Source organism: Hemiscyllium ocellatum, chromosome 36, assembly GCF_020745735.1.
Source record: "Hemiscyllium ocellatum isolate sHemOce1 chromosome 36, sHemOce1.pat.X.cur, whole genome shotgun sequence".
NCBI classification, from domain to species: domain Eukaryota; kingdom Metazoa; phylum Chordata; class Chondrichthyes; order Orectolobiformes; family Hemiscylliidae; genus Hemiscyllium; species Hemiscyllium ocellatum.
Window position 1 is genome coordinate 26,793,004 of NC_083436.1, and position 21,014 is coordinate 26,814,017.

General features: G+C 40.1%; 2 protein-coding genes across 7 annotated transcripts in view; one reads left to right on the forward strand and one right to left on the reverse strand.

The window, feature by feature from the left end:
• kiaa0232 (KIAA0232 ortholog) overlaps window positions 1-21,014 on the reverse strand; it is a 137,240-nt gene that overhangs the window by 101,299 nt on the left and 14,927 nt on the right. The gene's annotated exons all lie outside the window — the stretch shown is intronic.
• On the forward strand, window positions 16,445-17,563 carry LOC132833407 (actin-3-like). 2 transcript variants are annotated; one of them, XM_060851647.1, is made up of 2 exons: window positions 16,445-17,030; window positions 17,211-17,563. In XM_060851647.1, the coding sequence occupies exons 1-2, from the start codon at window positions 16,445-16,447 to the stop codon at window positions 17,561-17,563; spliced, it is 939 nt and encodes a 312-aa protein (XP_060707630.1). The 2 variants fall into 2 exon arrangements, with proteins under 2 accessions (XP_060707630.1, XP_060707629.1); XM_060851646.1 differs by having other exon boundaries at window positions 16,445-17,563.

Here is a 21,014-nt window from a genome sequence, read left to right on the forward strand (position 1 = left end):
AAGCAAAGGAAAGTTGGAGAAGACTCCAAAAGGAAATATTACTGGAACAATTTTAAGCATAGACAACAGAACAGCCTGAGAAAGCAATGATTTTTAAAAACCTTATCTCATGACCATTCTACACCTTACCACTCCATTGTTCATTCAGTTGTAAATCTTCAAATATTTCATTAAGTTTAATTATTCCTGTGACGTGGGTGAATGGGTCTTTTCGTCTAATTATCATAGAATCTCTAGTGTGGAAACAGGCCCTTTGGCCCAAACAAATCCACATCAACCCTCCAAAGAGAAACCCATCCAGACCCATTCCCCGACCCTGTTATCCTATATTTACCCCTGACTAATGCACCTAATAGGCACATCCCTGAACACTATGGGCAATTGAGCTTGTCCAATCCACCTAACCTGCACATTTTTGGATTGTGGGAGGAAACCAGAGCACCTGGAGGAAACCCATGCAGACACAAGAGAACGTGCAAACTTTACACAGTCGCCAGAGGCTGGAATTGAATCCAGGTCCCCCACGCTGTGAGACAGCAGCGTTAATGACAGAGGAAACTTTGCTAAGGAACAAAAAATAAATGCCAGTACAGGACAGGAATAGGCCCTTTGGCCAAACCAAGCCTGTGCTGATACACGACTCCTTTCTAAACTAAAAACCCTTAGCCTCTATCCACACTGTATCCACTCTGTCTTTTCATGTATCTGTCAAGATTCCTCAAACATTCTTGTATCTGCTTCTGCCACCTCCTTTGGTACTGTATTCTGGACACTTTATCTTCTCACATCACCTTTCAACATTTTTCCTTTCACCTTAAATCCACATGTTCACTAGTAATGGACAGTCTACCCTGTGAAAAACATCATTATCCATTCGACTGATCCCTCGCAAAATACAGTAAACTTCTGTTGAAAATGTGTATACGGTATAAGTAAGAAGGGAAAAAGAGTGAAGATCAGAGTTTTGTTAAACAAGAGTTTCAACTAAGCACGAATCAGATAAGAACTTCTAATTAACAATAGGGTGCTGAGACAAGGGTGATGGGTTAACAAGGGTAAATAAGTAGTCTATATATAGAGCTATTTAACAATATTGGAAGCATTGTGCAAGGTCAGCTAACGAAAGGGGAAAAGTATCTCTTGTATGAATCCAGTTAACAAGGTTAAAAACATTCATTGTGTAACACCAGATGGTTTAAATCTTAGCTATTGACATTAACTGATTTAACAGTCACACAATCATATGTACGTTGCCATATCTGGATGCTCCTTCCTGTAAAATGACTACAAATTAACCTCGATTATCCAAAGTCTATGGGGCAGGCAGGTTTTCATTCAGGTAATTGATTTGACCTTAAACAAAAGGAAGCTGCACAGTCCATAACTGCATTAAAAAGCATGTTTACAGAGTTTTTATTTCATTCAATTGCTAAAATTTGTGAAACACTGGATATTGCTTAAAACTTCATGACATTTTACAAATCAGGTCACTTTTTCTGTACCTGTTTAGTAAAGAATTCATTGAGGTGGAGGTTAGTTATCATTTCTGAAGAAAATACCCAGCCGCTGTAGCTGGAGGTGCTGCTGTCTTTTCTTTTTTTGCAAACAGTAACATTTGGTGAAGATGCATCAACTTAATCTTGTGCTTTGTAGCACTTCATGAAAAGTTAAACTGTTAATAGCTTCATTAAAAGGGATTGGAGGTGGTATCAGCATCAGATTTTCCTTGATACCGACGCCATCCATATATTCTTGTTGTTCTTCTGTGACTACATTGACTATCAGTGTCTCTGTTCCTACGTCCTTGTCATAGTTCACCCAAACATCAATCTCAGACTCTACAAAGTCTCCTAAACCCAGCTGTCTGCAGTTTTCAGCAACGTCAGTGGTTGGCCTGCATTCTGAACAGGTGTGTCCTCTTCACTGGCACAGCTCCGAACACGCAAGCCATCATACCAACACACTGATTGTCAATGGCTTGACGCAGTCCCAAAATTCAGCAATTGTGAACACAGCATCCTTGACAGTGAATGCCTTCATAATTTCCTGCAGTCCTTCCCCTGCATGGTCTTCACCCAGAATGGCACTCAACATGTCACAGCAATAATATTTTTTCATAATTGCAATGATTCCCTGATCGAGCGGCTGTAACCTTGAAGTGGTGTTGGGTAGGGGAAAAAAAAATCACTTGATAGCTCCATCTGCTGATTCTAACTGGCTGCCTTTCAGTGTGTTCCCCCTCATTGTCAACAAGCTGAAGGGTGGGTTGATCAAGTCCAGCGCTTGCCAAAAATGTGATATGACAGGTATGAAATCTTCATGGAACCAAGACAATACAAGTGGATATGTCTTCCCTGCCTTATTTTGTGCTTTGTACTTCACAAGAAACAAGTTCTTGTCTCAGGTTCTTGAAATAACATGGGTTAGCACATTGCCCAAAGCAGACACGCAGTAATTTATGAGTGCCGGTGGTGCTGACACAAGGGAAAATTGCGATGCAATCCTTCTGCACTTTATGTCCCAACACCTGCTTTTCCACACTGGACCCAAGTGTTTTATCCAGCAGGGCACACCAGAACAATCCACTTTCAGCAGCATTGTACAATTACTCATGTTCATTTTCCTTCATGAATGATGGATTGCAATTTCAGTCTGTTGCCTTCCACTGTGCTGTCATCCATGGACTTCTGCTCTCCAGAACACTGAGTTGCCTAAAGTTGCGACAATGTTTGAAATGCTGTAACCAGCCCAATGATGCACTGTAATCAGACTTCACCGGTATGGAGTCATTCGTAGGAACTGGAAGCTTTTTCTAGTACCATTGGGCCAAATACAGAAATTCCCTTTTCATGCTGATGTGAAAAATCACAAAAATACAGCTTGGCCAACTTGCTCATCATTTGCTGGCTTCATGTATTTGCTTTTAAGAGCATTTACCGTGTCACTTTGGCTGATCAATTTCTCAATCACTGGTCTTGCTTTCCTGATGTCAGACACTGTCACTATCCCAATGTTGTACTCCTGTGCAATCTTCAATGCCTTTTCGCCACAATCCAGATGCTGTAAAATCTCACTTTTCTGTTCAAGTGTCACTGTGGTCCTCTTTCTCTTCTCAAATGTGGTAACTATGTACAACGAACAGTGACACCAGATGTGAACTCAAAAAAGGCAGTGAATGAAGACACCATTGATTTTGTCATGCATTTTAAATCCTTCAGCATTTCAGTCATTTTCGTGTGTTAAAATTCTTTCAACACTGCGACAATTGAATGACTAAGTCAGTGTCATTAACACTTCATTGCTGCAATGCTTGCACGTCATCTTCAGTGCAAGTATCCCCCTGTATTCCACAGTTAAAATAAAGATGCAATCGTTGCACTATTGTCTGTTAAAATTATTTTAACACTGCTACAATTGACTAACTGGAGATTGTTGCACCAGTGTCATTAACATCTTTTACGTAAGATTTGCAGATCTTCAGTGCGGATAACCCTCGTTTACCCTGTACTGTTAACAAAAGACGCAAAGGTGACACCATTGTCGGTAACACCACTTTGTTATAACGGTTTCACGGGACCTTCAGATTCTGTTTGGATAATCAATTTTCGGATAATTGAGGTCCCTCTGTAAATAGCTCATTGAGAAACTTATTCCAGAGAAGACCGTGAACTCGTGTCAAATCATGCAGCATCCTGGTAAACCATTTTTTCTACACTCTCCAAAGCCTCCACATTCCACATCTTTCTGGTAATGTGGCAACCAGAAAATGAACACATTTATTCCAGAAGTTGTATAACTTAAGTTTTATACAGTAGAACCTGATCTGCCAATGTTCATACTCTCTGCACATCAGCCAGTGAAAGCATACTTCATACGACTTCTTGACTCCCTTATCCTGTGTTGCCACTTTCAGGGACCAAAACATCGAAATCAGTCAGCATGTCGTTGCTTCTAAGGGTTCTAGCATTTACTGCACATTTTCACTCCTGTATTAAGTATCCCAAAATGCATAACCTTGCATTTGTCGGAATTCCATATGGCATTTCTCTGTCCAAATCTCCAGCCTATATCTTCCCATAACGTATGGCAATCCTTCTCACTATTCACAGCTTCCCCAATCTTTGTGTTGTCCACAAACTCTCAAATCACACTACCTGAGAAACATGCTTCCTCTACTATGGCCTAGCTAGTTCTATATCCACCTTACCAGCTCACCACAGACCCCGTTTAACTTCACTTTGTGCATCAGCCTAACACGAGGGACCTTCAAGATCTTGCTGAAGTCCACGTAGACAATCCACTACTGCCCTCAATTATCTTGGTCATTTCCCCAAAAGGAAACTCAACCAAGTTTGAGAAACGTGACTACCCATCACAAAGACATACTGCTTATTGCTAATCAGTCCATATCTATCCAACGAGAGTAAATCCTGTCCTGCAAGAACCTCCTCCAATAATTTCCCTACCATTGACCCAAGGCTCACCAGCCTGTTTATTCAACAAAGGAAGAACATTAGCTTTTCTCTAATCCTCTGGGATTTTCTCCTATGACTAAGAGGATATTACGTTTTCATACAAGGCCCCAGCAATTTCCTCCCTCACCATTCTGAGTGATTCCACGAGATCTAACGACTTTTCAAGATACTCAGCACCACTTCGTTTTTTAAATATCAACATGCCCTAAAAACATTCTCAAACCATCCTCTCAACTCACTATCTACCATGTCCTTCTCCTTTCTGAAGAGTGATGCAAGGGAGTGTTCATGAAGGACCTCACCCACTTTCTTCAACTCCATTCATAAATTGTCTCTTTAGCCCCGAGTTGACCTAACCATTCCCCATCTACCCTCGTGCTCCTTAAATATGGTCAACATACCCTGGGATTTTGCTTAATCTGTTTGCCAAGGACACTTTATGTTCCCTTCTAATGCTTCTTGTTTAAGTCCTTTGCTTCTTTATATTCAAAAATGCTGCCTCCCATTTCTTAAACCTCTTTTTCCTTTGCAAAGCTAAATTTCTTGTTATCCAAGGTTCTCACATCTTGTCATATTCTTCATTTTCACATGAAATGCTGCTCCTGAACTCCTGGATATCAACTGGCCTTAGAAAGACTTCCATTTCACAGATGTGGATTTATCCTCAAACAGCTTCCCTCAGTTTACATTCCCCAGCTCCTGCCTAATATTGTGGAAGGTAGCCTTCCCACAGTTTAGTACTTTCAACCATACACCACTCTTGCACTTATAGATGTAACTTAAAACTGAGGGAATTACAAAATCACTATTCCCAAAACGCTCCCCCACTGAAACTTAAATCACTTGAGTGGGCAAATTCCTAAATACCAGGTCTAACTTGGCCCCTTCTCAATTTACATATTGTTTTAAGAAAAACTTTCCTGGATGGACCTAACAAATTTCACCCCCATCCAAGATGCTGGTATTAAGAGTCCCAGGCAATATTATTAGGGGAAGAATTAAAAATTACCAACTTGTAAAAATGTTTCCATAGGCTCACATACATATCTGTTTATGTCTCCAGCTGGCTGTTGGGATGCTGTAGCACATTACCCAAGTGATTGCACATTTCCTATTGCAGAATTCTGCCCAAATGGCCTCACGGGATGAGCCTTCCAAGGCATCCTTGCTCAACATAGCTGTGATATTCTCCCTAACCAGTAATGCAACTTCCTCACCTCTTCTACACACTTCTCTACCTCACCTAAAACATGAAAATGCCATATTATTAAGCTGCCATTCTTGTCCCTCTACAAGAGATTGTTAAGTGGGGGACAGTCTAAGCGAAATGTAGTCAGGCTTCTCACTTCACTTGCTGCTTCCATTGTGAAGATGAATTACATTTGTCTCTTCAGAAATTTAAGTTTTAGAAACAGCCATTGTGCTGTGATCAAAATAGGAATGGGGTATTGCTCTGTTAAGAGACTAGCACCACTTGAGAGCCATTTTTGCTGAGTTTAAACTTCTGTAAAGCCACGAGCATTAACATCTTCAAATCATATCTAAACTGTTGATCAAGACTGGTGTTAACTGTATAGTCAACCATGCATGATTTACATGCAGAAGTCAGTAATTCAGCCCACGTCTGCTCTGTCATTCAATGAGATCATGGCTGACCCGAGTTCCAAATTCCACATTTCCAGCTGCTCCCAATCATCTATCATTCCTGCGCCCAACAAGGGACTCTCTACGAGCAAAACTTTTGTTAATTTCATCCATTTCCTTATTATATATTCACTTCCCATTCTCATGGTCCAAGAGGGCCAACATACTATGTAGTTATTTTAAAGGAATAAAAGCATAAAAAAACTCACTGTTTTATAAACCTAGCTAGAATCTTTCACGTTTGGATTTCCTTCCTGAATAACCTTTTTAGTTTAGGGTGTCAGTTTGCTCACTGAGCTGTAGGTTTGATATCCAGACGTTTCATTACCTGGCTAGGTAACATCATCAGTGACGATCTCCAAGTGAAGCGAAGCTGTTGTCTCCTTCTTTCTATTTATATCTTTCTCCTGGACGGGGTTCCTGGGGTTTGTGGTGATTTCATTTCCTGTTCATTTTCTGAGGGGTTGATAAATGTTATCTAGATCTATATTCGTTTATGGCGTTGTGTTTGGAGTGCCAGGCCTCTAGGAATTCTCTGGCATGTCTTTGCTGAGCCTGTCCCAGCATAGATGTGTTGTCCCAGTCGAAATGGTGGTTTTTTTCATCCGTGTATAGGGCTACGAGGGAGAGAGGTTCATGTCTTTTTGTGGCTAGCAGGTGTTCGTATAGCTTGGTGGCTAACTTTCTTCCTGTTTGTCCTACGTAGTGTTTGTGGCAGTCGTTGCATGGAATTTTGTACATGACATTAGTTTTGTCCATGGGTTGTACTGGGTCTTTTAAGTTTGTTAGATTTTATTTTAGAGTGCTGGTGGTTTTGTGTGCTACTATAGACTACTAAGACCCCTCAGAATCCTAGTAGCACACAAACCCACCAACACTCTCAAACAAAATCTAATAAAATTAAAAGACCCAGTACAACCCATGGATAAAACTAATGTCATGTACAAAATTCCATGCAAGGACTGCCACAAACACTACGTAGGACAAACAGGAAGAAAGTTAGCCACCAGGATACACAAACACCTGTTAGCCACAAAAAGACACTACCCTCTCTCCCTCGTAGCCCTACACGTGGATGAAGAAAAAACACCATTTCGATTGGGACAACACATCTATCCTGGGACAGGCTAAGCAAAGACATGCCAGAGAATTCCTAGAGGCCTGGCACTCCAACCACAATGCCATAAACAAACAGATCTGGATGCCATCTATCAACCCCTCACATGAACAGGAAATGACATGACCACAAACCCCAGGAACCTCATCCAGGAGAAAGATATAAATAGAAAGCAGGAGACAACAGCTTCGCTTCACTTGGAGGTCGCCACTGATGATATTACCTAACCAGATAATGAAACGTCTGGATATCAAACCTACAGCTCAGCGAGCAAACCTACACCCTAAACCTCAACCTGAGCTACAAACCTTGCAACCTTTTTAGTCATTGTGTGAATCTTCATATTCTGACCTGTCACTTCTCTTCACACAGTTGTGCTTTTCCTAGAGTTTGAGGTTTTCATTGATTTCATTAGTTTATAACAGATGATAGGGTTTGCTCTCAGAGTTTGTTCATAGTAAGGGAATAATTTGTCTGAAATAGTCTCTTAAATCTCTGCCACTACTTCTCTATCAATCTAATCCCGAGCCTACTATCCAACCCACTTGTTCAATTACTTTTCGGGTCAATTTGACCCTGGTTTTACTGATGCCAGAACAAAGCTTTCAATCTTTATTTCAACAATGTCTGGTCTTTTGGAATTGTACAATTTCTGAAACAGGTTTGTTGTGAAGGGCTTATTCCTTGCATAGAAATGGCAAAGGGTGGTTGGTGTTATCTCCAAGGAATAGAACTCTAATTTCGTCTTTTTGGTATCATTCTACTCGTTTATCACTGGATTATCTCCAAGTTCAATATTTATGTCATGCAGCTGGGAGACAATCTGTCACCAGAGATCTGACTGCCTTACTGAACCTATACCCTGATGTGATTTCTGGTATTCCTGCACTTTTCAATGAACATCCTCACAAACAAGAACCGCCTTCCAGTTTTTGCAGATTTAGGCATTTTCTATTAAATGAAAAACTAGGACTGTGCAATTACATGTGAAATTAAATTCTTATTTTAACCATTGAATTTCCTATTAGGCAGACTCATACTTATTACACCTAGTTCTGGTATACAAAAATTGACAGTGCCTCTGACTGCTTGATCATGCCTTTTTATATAATTCTGAAGCCTATTACTGGGACCTATCTGTGACACTCTTGCCTGAGTCACATGCAAAAACTCTACTCTACAGATTAAGCATTAAAATCACAAACTCCAGTGGACCACACCACACTGTCAGGCATGTTGCTTGGATGAAGTATGAAACAAATACCCCACCTGCCTGCTTGGCGAATCAACATGAAAACACTCAACTCACCTGCCTTAAATGTGACAGCTGAGGTTGCTTTGCCTTAAGCAAACCTATGACTGTTGGTAATGAAGATGTTATGACTATGTTGCTATTTGCAATTGCTGTTCCAAATTCTCATCAAAATTTTGAATGCAGAAATCCTTTTCCAGAAAGTTCTGAAAATAATTGTTCACACCAGAATGTTGGAAGAACACAACTAGCCAGGCAGCAAGGACGTGGAGAACTTGACATTTCAGTTGTAAACCTTCTTGCATCCTGAAGGGTTACACCCGAAACATCCACTTCTCTACCCCTTGATGCTGCCTGGCTTACTATGTTCTTCCAGCCTCCTGCCTGGTTACTTTGGATTTCAGCATTTGCAACATTTTTTTGTCTCTCACATCAGAATGTAGCTCCCAACCATGACACAATTCTTAGTGCATGTCTCAGTTTGGAAAACTGGGGCACCTACATGGAGTCTAGCATTCTAGCAGACATTTTATTGGCCTTCAGTTCACTGTTGCTTTGCAGTTGAGGCTTGAAGTTGAAGGCTCCCTGGTACATGAGCAACTTCAACATCTAAGTGTGGCAAAAGGATTGGGCCGTTTAGGCCCACATTCCCTGGAGTTATGAAGAACAAGAGAAGCGCTAGCTGAAATGTATAAGAAGATGAAGATAATTGATAAAGTGGAAATGGAGCAGATGTTCCCACATGTGAGGCAATCTAGAATGTGCAGTCTAGTTTTAGGCTAAGGGTAACAGATTTAAAAAGAGTGAGAAATAACCTCTCAAATGTTCATCTACTTATGTAATTCTCTACCCCAGACTGTGATAAGTTATTCAGTGTCTCAGAATCTAAGATCAATTTTTAATTAATAATGGGTTGAAGAGTTTGGATAGCAGGCAGAAAAGTGAAGTTGAGGCTAAAATGACATCAACCATGATCGTATTCAACGGCAGAGCAGGCTCAAGATGCTGAATTGCCTACTTCTGTTAGTTCTTGATTTTGTTTTTCTTACCTAATTTACCAGACATGTAGTGCAGTTGATGAAGGTCCTCTGAAATGATCCTAACAAGCCAGTTGGTTCAGCTGGCAATGGGGGATGAACAATGAATGCTGGTTTACCCTCATTCCATGAATGAATTTAAAAATCCTCATTTCACAATAGTAAACTAAACCACCATACTGATTCAAAGTCTTTTTACAACATTTTAAATTGTTACCTCTAAAATTTTGCGTTTAACAAACTGGAATCAAGCATCAACTTTCGACATGAAATTTCTCAATGGCAGGGACTGTGTGAACCAATTTACTAGATGAATTAAGCAGTGAGGCATACAAACAATTCTCATGGATCAAGGTTAAAGCAGTCCCTTTCCTTCTGAACTAGAGTAACTAATCTCTCTCCATAACCAAGCATGGAAAGAGATAACTTGGTAAGTAAAACCGGCGCACTGCTAATATAAAAACAAACCAACCAAACCAAAAACAAACCCACCAATCAAATCTCCCCCCACTTTGGTGGTGTCAAGCACTACCACAAAGAAGCAAACCCTTTCTAACCTCAAAATCTGAGATTCCACACACAAAAATCACTAGTTAGCCAGTTCCCATTACATTTCCCATCTCATCGATTGAATTCGTGTCAATCAGCTGCAGAACCTTTTTTTTAAAAAACGGACTGTTCAACATCCTGAGCCACATTAATAATCAAATCTGGCACAGTTCTGCAAGACAACTTGCACTTGAATGACTTCAGATTCTCTGCAACTGCTGGTTTTACTGCTTGCAATGATGAACTCCTTTACAAACTCTCCCAGTGAACAAAGCCTACATTTAATAAGTGAGCTCAGCAACATTATGTTCTCCTTTCTAGGTCTCATGAACTATGCTTCCCAACATTCTTGATAATATGTGCCCTGATTTTACCTTTGTTCCACACTGACGTTTTTCATAACAGAATCTGCTTCTCCACAAATCAGGTACATAAACTTGCACTTCACCTCAATAAAACATAATTTGTCAATCTTTCATTAAAAACACCACTGGATCCATTTTTGTTTGCAGGAGCCTTTTTTGGTTACTCTGGTAATCTTTCCTGAATAGAATATATTGCTCAATCCTACTTGCCCTTGAAACATGTTACTTTCTCAACCTGCTGTCGTCACTGTTAGGGAGAGAGTTAGGAGAATGGGTCTGGGTGGGTTACTCTTCGGAGGGTCAGTATGAACTAGTTGGGCCAAAGGGCCTGTTTCCACACTGTAAGTCTAATCTAAAAGGATTCTATGTAGAGATTCAATGTTTTTTTATGTTTTCAAGCTCAATCCTGATGCGTGGTGCTGTGGAGATAAAATTCACCTTGGCAACAAGCTGTTTCACCCTGAACCTCATCAAGGTCCAATGAGGTGGATTAAATCTAGAATTGGAGAAAGTGAGAACTGCAGATGCTGGAGATCAGAGCTGAAAATGTGTTGCTGGAAAAACACAGCAGGTCAGACAGCGTTCAAGGAGGAGAAAATCGACGTTTCGGGCATGAGCCCTTCTTCAGGAATGATTCATGAAGGGCTCATGCCCGAAACGTCGATTCTCTTGCTCCTTGGATGCTGCCTGATGTGCTGCGCTTTTCCAGCAACACATTTTCAGCTCTAAATCTAGAATTGGTCAAACTCTGTTCACAGGTCAGAAGTTCCCTTTCCACAGGTAGTCAGGGAGGTGGTTGGAGTAAAACATGGGTGTGAAAGCACTGATAACGAAATTCAACCGTATAAGAGTACAGTGTGGGAAGAAAGATTGGAGTTGGGGATGAACAGATACTAAGATGGCTGAAGTGCTCTTCACGTGGGAAGAGAACAGTGTGCCTTCTGAGAAAAGCAGGACAGGAAGGTACCATAGTGTGAAACTCAACCTTACGTAGTACACAGGCCTAGTCTTGAATATAGGTCTAGTGTTACATATTTAATGTTAACTCAATGCTGTTTATCAGGTATAGTTTGGAACAAGTAGTAAACTGACCTGCAGAGAGGGTTAGCAGCAAACAGTGGGAAACGATGATCAAGATAACTTAAAAATGTACAGAGAAAGCGAGATGAATATCCACCATTTAATTTTGACGAGCCCATTCAAAGAATCCCTGCAGTGCAGAGAGAGACCATTCAACCTAACAAGCTTTCACCAACCCTCTGAACAGCATCCAGAGACCATACATCCTCATCTTATCCCTATAACCCTGCATTTCCCATGGCTAATCCACCTATCCTGCACATCCGTAAACATTACTGGGCAATTCAGCACCGCAAAACTACAAACTGTAAATTTTGGACTGTGGAGAAAAAAAAAGCACAACAAGGTAGAAACCCACACAGACACACAATGTCCAAACTCCACACACAATTGCCCAAGGCTGGAGTTGAAATTGGGACCGTGCCTTTGTGAGGCAGCAGTGCTAACCACTAAGCCAGCATACTGCCCCCTCTTGGTGCGCTTGGGTGGGGGTGGGGGGGGTGAGAGAAGGAGGTTTATTTCTGCAAACCAGTCCAAAATAATTTTAAAAGGAGGACAACTATGTACAAAGCAAATTCCAGCAAAAAAGGTAAAACTCAGGTTATAGAGTACAAATCTGGTCTCTAGACTTAAGTATACTAGACAGTTACAAGGAGTATTTCAGCAATTCTGAACAACTTCAAACTCTTAAGACAAGTTTGAATATGTCTTAACATTTTTTAACCCTTCCATATTTGTTTAAAATCCTGAAAAGCTGTCTGAACAATTTTATTGGTTTCCTATTTGAACCTGAACAAGCAATTTTATCTGTACTTTACAGCATGACGAATAATTAATGGGTGATAGATACTTTGGCCAACTTCAATGGACAATGTTCCCATGAAGTACAAGCATTATAGATTGAAGTAATTTCTGCGTTGATTAATAATCAACAAAATAGCATTTTCAAGGGAAAGCTGGGTGAAAACAGGCTGAAGAGGCAGAATGGCGTACAGTCCTAATCTTCCATACAATATCACATTTGACGTAACTCAAATTACACACAACAGAAAAGTTTGCAATCTGTTGGATCCTCTGCACATTGACTAATTTAGCAAATAAACCAGGAAGGTCCATTTATATCCAATGTACTGCTGAACAACTCTAATGGGATTAACAAATCAGTGCTGTGAACTTAAAAATCTTCAAAACATCCTGTGACCATATACAACAGGTAGGGTACCCTGTATGCAAGCACTTGACACTGCCCCAAATCATTAGGTCTATCAATTATTCCAAGTTCATACTTCAGCTAAATATATCACTCTGCAAACAGTGCATTCTATACTGGAGAAGCAGAGATTACGCCTATTTATTTCTCAGTGCCATAATTTGGAAATTCAAGTACAATAATGGAATTGTGTAAATACCGGACGACGCATTGAAGGCAACCAGTTTGTTTTTTGTAGATCAAGTCAATTATCAGTTTTATGTCTTACCTTGGTAAAAGATACTAATAAGAGAATATCAAGTAGAGTTCCTATGGAATACCACAATTCAGTAAGAAATTAACACACAATCAACAAGTGCAGACAGCATAACTGAAGTGTTAAAATTGTAGCTATCACTTAATGGAATTTTCCTTGTGCAGTCATAAGTCTATTATTCAACGACCACATCCAAATGATGCATTCAATGTACTAACTTGAATATCAAGACTAAGAGGTCTGAGGAAACTGTTCATCCATCAAACAATTTTGATATGTACAATGCTCAACATATATTAATCATTTTGATTGCAATGATGTACACACAGATACCAACAAATGGATATTTGCACAATGAACTAATCAGAAAAGCATATGTTGCAAGTTACACAGTCATAAGAATTCAGAGTGAGGGCTCTTGGAGTGCAGTGGTTGTGTTGCTATCTCTCTACCAGAAAGCCTGGCTTCAGGCTTTCAAACTGCTCCAGAGGTGTGTAATAACATCTACAAACAAGTTGATTACAAAGTATCTGAAGATATATGGGCTCTTATGATGCAGTAGTAGTACCCCTGATGTTCAAGTCCCACCTGCTCTGGAGGCGTCATAACATCTGAACAGGTTCATTAAAAAAAATAATTCAATGAGGGCTCTTAGGGTGCAATGACAGAGCCCCTCACTTTGAGGCAAAGCTTAGGCTCAAGTTCCATCTGTTCCTCAACTGATTACATTGATTTTGTAATCTGAACAGATGGAATACAAAACACTTATTTGAAACCATTGCAATTATCCTAGTGCAATGAACAATATACTCAAATGATAGCTCAATTGCAATATAGGTAAGAATTCAATGAGGGCTCATGACACAGTGGCAGTTTCCTACTTCTGATCCAAGGAGGCTCAACTTCAAATCCCACCTGCTCCAGAAGTTGCGTAAAAAAAAAAAAATCTCTTAAAAGAATGAATAGAAAATAGATAACAATTCAGTGAGGGCATGCTGATCTGCCTCCACTATTAATAATTTTAGTGCCTGAGCAAAAGCAAGAAAATGAATTGCGAGTTCTGATCTCAATGACTATCAATTGATCCCTGCTGGAAAGTACCTTGGATATTACACTCCACATTCAAAGATCTCACTTTACACATGAATTAAGTTTATCTAGAAAGTGGCCAGAGCAACCACAATACAGAAACACAATGGATAGGGATTGAAGTACACAATATGGCCAGTCAAACCTTCCCTGCCCTTCTACATGATCAAAACTTATTTTAGACTAAAATAATGCCACTTTCTCAATCACCTCGCCAAATCCACCCGAGAAACCAAAAATTATCAGCCTTAAAACACATTCAATAATAGAGCACTCAACTCTCAATTCTAAAGATTCCCAATCCTTTAAATATACAAAGGAAATAATCATCACGTTAGGACTAATCCTTACCTGGAAACTGTATCCTTGCATTTTAAAAACTTACAGCCAGAGAAAATACCTCTGCATGAATACAGTATCTAGTCCTTCCAGAAACTAAATCCTGGTTATACGTAGCAGTTAGGGGCACGGACCTCCCGCAGATAACCAAACAGATGCTGCTACAGGCTATATCTTCCATTCACTATCAAGGATTGTATGAGCAGGCCTGACAAGTCAATAGGAAGCAAAAAGATTGGGTCAGGGCAGCATCATGGCTATGTAGGTAACCCATTTGCAGATAACAAAAAGTGAACATATTTCAAAAGAGATCACTTCCCATTCTTCTAAACTGCTGAGAAAACAAGCTCAATTTATGAGACAACCCACTCATTCCAGGGACAAATTCTCATGAACATTCATAGTACTGAGTCCAAAGAAATTATATTCTACATTAAATATGGAGAACAAAATTGGCCAATATCCTGGGGTTACGTCCACAAATTACTATACAATTGTAGGAAGGCTTCTTTAAATTCCTGTTCTCCAATCTCCTTGCAATAAAAAAAATGGTCAACATGCCATTATTTGTCCTTTGAATGCACTTTTACATTCACTATAGGGGTACACGCAAGTCTCAACAGCAGTGACGCGAGCTTTTCACAAGTACTTGTTTTCTACTTTTACAAACAAAGTGAATTACTTCACAAATTCCCATATTCTATTTCCATCTATAGATTGTCACAGCAGAATTGTATTCCAGCAAGGAGTAATGCCTCAGAGAGGATTATAACTTCTTATAGAAATGCTAAGAATCAACTCAGTTCCTTATTTCCTGAAACATTTACACAGTTCACACTTGCATACTTGCAACAAAATCATCAGTTTTCCTACACCACTTGCAGTTTCCAAACAGGGCTTTTAATATTTTACTTAAAGACCCTGGAAATAAATAGCAAAGAATGTAAAACAACGGGCATTTTATTAAAATTTACAGTGGCCCAAATCTTTCACTTTCAGAATCAGACTAGACATAACTACCACCCACCCGCTTACTTCACCGAGCCACCGATCCAGCCATTCATTCAATCATTCGCTAACATTCTGACTGGAAAATTAAAAAAAACTTATCCATGGCAGCCAGAGCAAGTTTTTTTTTAAAAAAAAAAGTCATCTTTCCCCAACTACTGTAATCAAGGAGTTTTTGTCAGGTAGGCTGCATTCTGTAATTCTGGGAGAGTAAGTTTCTGAAGACTTGGTAAAAAAACACAAGGCAGCACCAACTTAGAGCAACCTTTCAGCAGAGTGGCAACTGAAGCCAAACCTCAATTTTCATTGTAACTATCTAATTACTAATCATCCTGCTTTTCATGACTAAAATTTGTTTACCAACTCAAGCACAGGCTTTAATCCAAGAATAATCGACTCTACATTTGAGAAATTGTAAAATAAGTTAAACTCAAAATAGATCTAACGGACTCAAACACATGCATCTCTGATTGAGAAATTACAAGCTCCATTTATACAACCTATACAATAATCTGAAATCTCCATATGCATGACTGTAACCAGTTTGTGTATCAGGGAAATGAAACTTAAGTTGTGTGTTGCATTATGAACTGAAAGACGACTGGCTGCTTTGAAACAAGCCCCAACTACAAGGACAGAGATGTGATTCACTAAACTACTTTGTTTCTGCTAATTTTCAAACTGACTGGAGCTCACCAATAGCCTGACAATTCATGGTGCTTCTTTTGCATCATTCTTGAGCTTCCACTTCTTCAGAACGTGGCAGTTTACTTCATCATACTTTTTCTTATATCAAATGAAGACTATTGATCTGTCTTAATGAGTCACAGGTCATTTAAAGGTTAGTTATTATGATGTGGCTCTTTTCACTGGTCACATTGCCACCAGATGACTCAATAATCGGTAGCTATGATCTACCCTACTGCAGGTCTTCGACTCTAGTTGCAATTACAGGGTACCTGCTTGTCCAGAAGAGGCAAGTAAGACTTGCTGTTCAAATTGACAAGATTCGCTACACATCAAATGATGGACATTCCTGATGTAATCATAGATAATGGCTCAGGGCTCTGCAAATCCGGGTTGGTTGGCGACAGCATTCCAACTTCAGTCATACCATCCATTGTAGGTACCTTCAAAGTCAAGGGAAGCACACGCGAAACATCCCATACAGAAATGTATTTTGGAAAAAAGGCTCTAGCTAAAAGAGGTAGTGGGTGCTTAAAATATCCTATTGAGCGTGGTACAGTAACCTCCTGGGAACTTCTGGAAAAGCTTTGGAAGCATGTTTATACCTCTGAACTTCATATCAAATCAAAAGAGAGGCCAGTTTTGATAACTGCTGCTCCACTGACTTCCTTCATTAACAGAGAAAGGATGGCTGAAATTATGTTTGAATGTTTTAATGTGCCAGCTATGTACGTGGCTATTCCTGCAACTCTGGCACTCTATGCATCAGGACGGACTAGGGGAATAGTCCTTGATAGTGGCTTTGGATTAACTGATGCTGTACCTATTTATGAAGGCTACTACCTGCCCGATGCTGTCAAAAGACTTAAACTTGCTGGAAATGACATCACTGAAAATGTGAGGAAACTTCTATTGGAAAATGGTCATAACATTCCAAATACAATTCCTAAGGAGACCTTTGAGAACATCAAAGAAACATTGTGTTATGTTGCTCTTGATCCTCAGTTGGACAACAAAAGTCAAATAGATGACCTTCAACAGGAATATACACTCCCTGATGGGAATCTGATCACACTCCAAAAAGAACTCTTTCAAGCGCCAGAACTACTCTTCACAACTTCCATTGTAGGTTTGGAAGAACCTGGAATTCATAAGTTGATCTATGATAGTATTTTAAAATGTGATAGAAGCTTGAGGAAAGATCTCTTTAGCAACATATTACTATCTGGTGGTTCTACTCTTTTCCTGGGTTTAGAAGAAAGATTGCTGAAGGAGATTAAATTCCAAGTCCCCAGTGGATTACAAATTAAAGTCATTGCACCACCAAAGAGGAATAATTCTGTTTGGATGGGTGCCTCAATTTTAACTAGCTTGACAGCATTTAAGGATATGTGGGTTACTAGCAAAGATTACAGAGATTATGGGCCAGCCATCATTAACAAGAGATGTTTTTAGGAATTAACCTATGAGACTGTTTAATTTTGACTGCACAAGATCAAATACCTTAATAAATACTCCAAATTTCATACTAATTTTGTTTGATGGTCAATCATGAGGAACTTTGTTAATTTGAGCATAAGCTGATGACTGTACTTGTAGTTTATCAAATTTCCATAAGAGATCAACAACTCCAGTGCAAGAACTTTACAAACTAGATGATGTCACACAGGACTGGTTGCAAACTGAATCAGTGCAAGACTGCCCTTTGCAAAAAACGTCCACATCCCTCTGGAATTAATTAGATTGGATTCCCTACAATGTGGAAGCAGGCCCTTCAGGCCCAACAGTCCACACTAGCCCCCTGAAGAGCAACTCACCCAGACCCAGTCCCCTACATTTACCCCTAACTAATGCACCTAACACTATGGGCAATTTAGCATGGCCAATTCACCTAACCTGCACAATTTTGGACTGTGGGAGGAAACCAGAGCACCCAGAGGAAACCCACGCAGAAACGGGGAGAATGTGCAAACTCCACACAGACAGTTGCCGGAGGTGAGAATTAAACCCAGGTCCCTGGCTCTGTGAGGCAGCAGTGCTAACCAGTGTGCCACCGTGCCGCCCCCTTGACTCAAATTCACACTGCCAGTTCAACATCACAATGTAGTTGAAGTAATTTCTTATTAATGATATTCCATCACATTTTGAATTTAGGTGCTTGTTTATAAATATTAAAATTAGTACTAGAAGAAAAATTCAGACTGTAGATCAATTTTAATATTGGTTTAACAAATTAGAAAAAAAAAAGTGTTTTCTCCTTATTTACCGGTTTAAACAAAAACAGATATACAAATAATTACATTTAATTACATGAAGTACAAAAACATTTCTGGCCTAAATTTTCTCATAAGTGAGAGCAGAGGAAAAGAAACTCACCGAGTTTCATCACACAAACATGGTGCAGCAGCAAGCCATTCACTCCTTTGGGTCTGCTCGGCCACTCAATAGAATCACAACTGATCTCACTCTAACATCTAATCTGCATTGACACGTAACCTGATAAGCTTTTATCGCTTCCTCAAAAAAAAATTACCTACTTTTCTGCCCAAAGGCAGGACATGGCTTTCACCATCTTTTCAGAAAGAATATTTCAGAGGGACAACTCTCAAAATAATTGCCTCATCTGCTTCAAATGGGTGACCCCTTCAGTTCTACATTGGGTCCCAAGGCACTCTTGGAATCTCATGTTTGCATTAGTTCTGAACACTGATCAATACAAGCCTGTCCATCCTTTCTTCCAAGACAGCCCTTTATTCCAGATATTCATCTAGTTTGCCTGCACTGAACTACTTGAAATGTATTCAAATTCTTTCTTAAATACATTGGCTAATACTGAGCAATACTCCAGATGCAATACCACCAATGTCCTATATAAATGGAGCATAACCTATTTACATTTATCATCATTTCCTCTCATGATCACCTTTTGCGATTTGTTCGCAAGGACACTGGAAACCTCTGCAGGGCTCAGCAATCACTCATTGCTCAGATAATATGCTGTTTTTTTTAACTCTTCCTGCCAAAATAGCCAATTGCTCATTTTCCTGCATTACACACTATTTGCCAAACATTTGCAGAGTCACAATCTATCTTTATAGAAAACCTTCGAGATGAGGCCTACCAAATGATACATCATGTGAAATTTTGGGCCAGACTGGTATCAGCTGAACTGAATAGCTTTTTCCAAATGAAAAAAATTCTGTAGCTTGTGGAACCAGTTCCATCAAGTGTGAGCTAAAATGCTCAAACATGTCATAGATTTGGCGTCATATGTAAACTGTTGGAGTTGGTAGCTGTGAAAGCAGCAGCCTCCAACATGAATTTGCTTTACCAAACCAAGCAGAGTCAAAAAATTAAAGGATAGATCCAACAATTTCCATACCAGTCTTTGAAAAGCCTTTGCACTGAGTAAACATTTTCTCAAAGTTGGTAAAACTGAGCCCCAAGCCAGATATATCACTGTACAGGGCATTGCGTTGAACACAATTAAAGCCTCAGAAAGTTTCCCAAATCTAGAGGTGTAAGAGGCAAACAAAGCTTGCATCTGTTTTATAGCTCCCAATTCCTGGAACAGATCACTAACTGGACACTGGTGCTTCTACAGCTGCATAAAACATAGGTGGCCAGGAGACTTGGCTGTTCTTATCAACTGCCATAGACACGCTGAAAAGATTCACACACTGATAATCAATCTACTTAGATTTCACGGTTTGTGCGAAGATTTGTAGCTCGGGTGCTCGTTGTTGTGGTTCTGTTCGCCGAGCTGGAAGTTTTTGTTGCAAACGTTTCGTCCCCTGGCTAGGAGACATCAGTGCTCTGGAGCCTCCTGCGAAGCGCTTCTTTGATGTTTCTTCCAGTATTTATAGTGGTCTGTCTTTGCCGCTTCCAGGTGTCAGTTTCAGCTGTCCGCTGTAGTGGTTGGTATATTGGGTCCAGGTCGATGTGTTTGTTGATGGAGTTTGTGGATGAATGCCATGCCTCTAGGAATTCCCTGGCTGTTCTCTGTCTGGCTTGCCCTATGATAGTAGTGTTTTCCCAGTTGAATTCATGTTGCTTGTTGTCCGAGTGTGTGGCTACTAGGGATAGCTGGTATTCAACAAATTCAACCCAAACTCTGGGTCAGATATGTCGATGACACGTTTGTAATCATCAAAAACACAGAAATAGGAAAAAAACACACCGGATCATCAACGCCACACTCACAGGAATCCGATTCACGAGAGAAGAAGAAAAGGATAGCCAACTCCCATTCCTAGACGTGATAGTACAGAGAACACCGAACGGAGAATTCACCACAAGGGTACACAGGAAAACAACACACACAGACCAAGTCCTAAACTATGAAAGTAACCACCCCAACGAAGCTGCATCAGGACACTATTCAAAAGAGCTACAACACACTGCAGTACACCAGAACTGCGAAAAGAGGAAGAGGAACACCTATACAAGGTATTCGCCAAAAACGGATACCCGCGCAACTTTATCAACAGATGCCTACGAGATAGACCACGGAACGAGGACATGCCACAACCAAAAGGACTAGCCACACTACCATACATCAGGAGCATTTCAAAACTGACAGCCAGACTACTGCAACCCTTAGGACTCATAACGGCACACAAACCAACAGCCATGCTCAGACAACAACTTACTAGAACCAAGGAGCCGATACCCAAGATGAGCAAAACTAATGTAGTTTACAAAATACCATGCAAGGACTGCACAAAACACTATATAGGACAAACAGGAAGACAGCTAACAATCCACATACATGATCATCAACTAGCCACAAAATGACACGACCAGCTATCCCTAGTAGCCACACACTCAGACAACAAGCAACATGAATTCGACTGGGAAAACACTACTATCATAGGGCAAGCCAGACAGAGAACAGCCAGGGAAT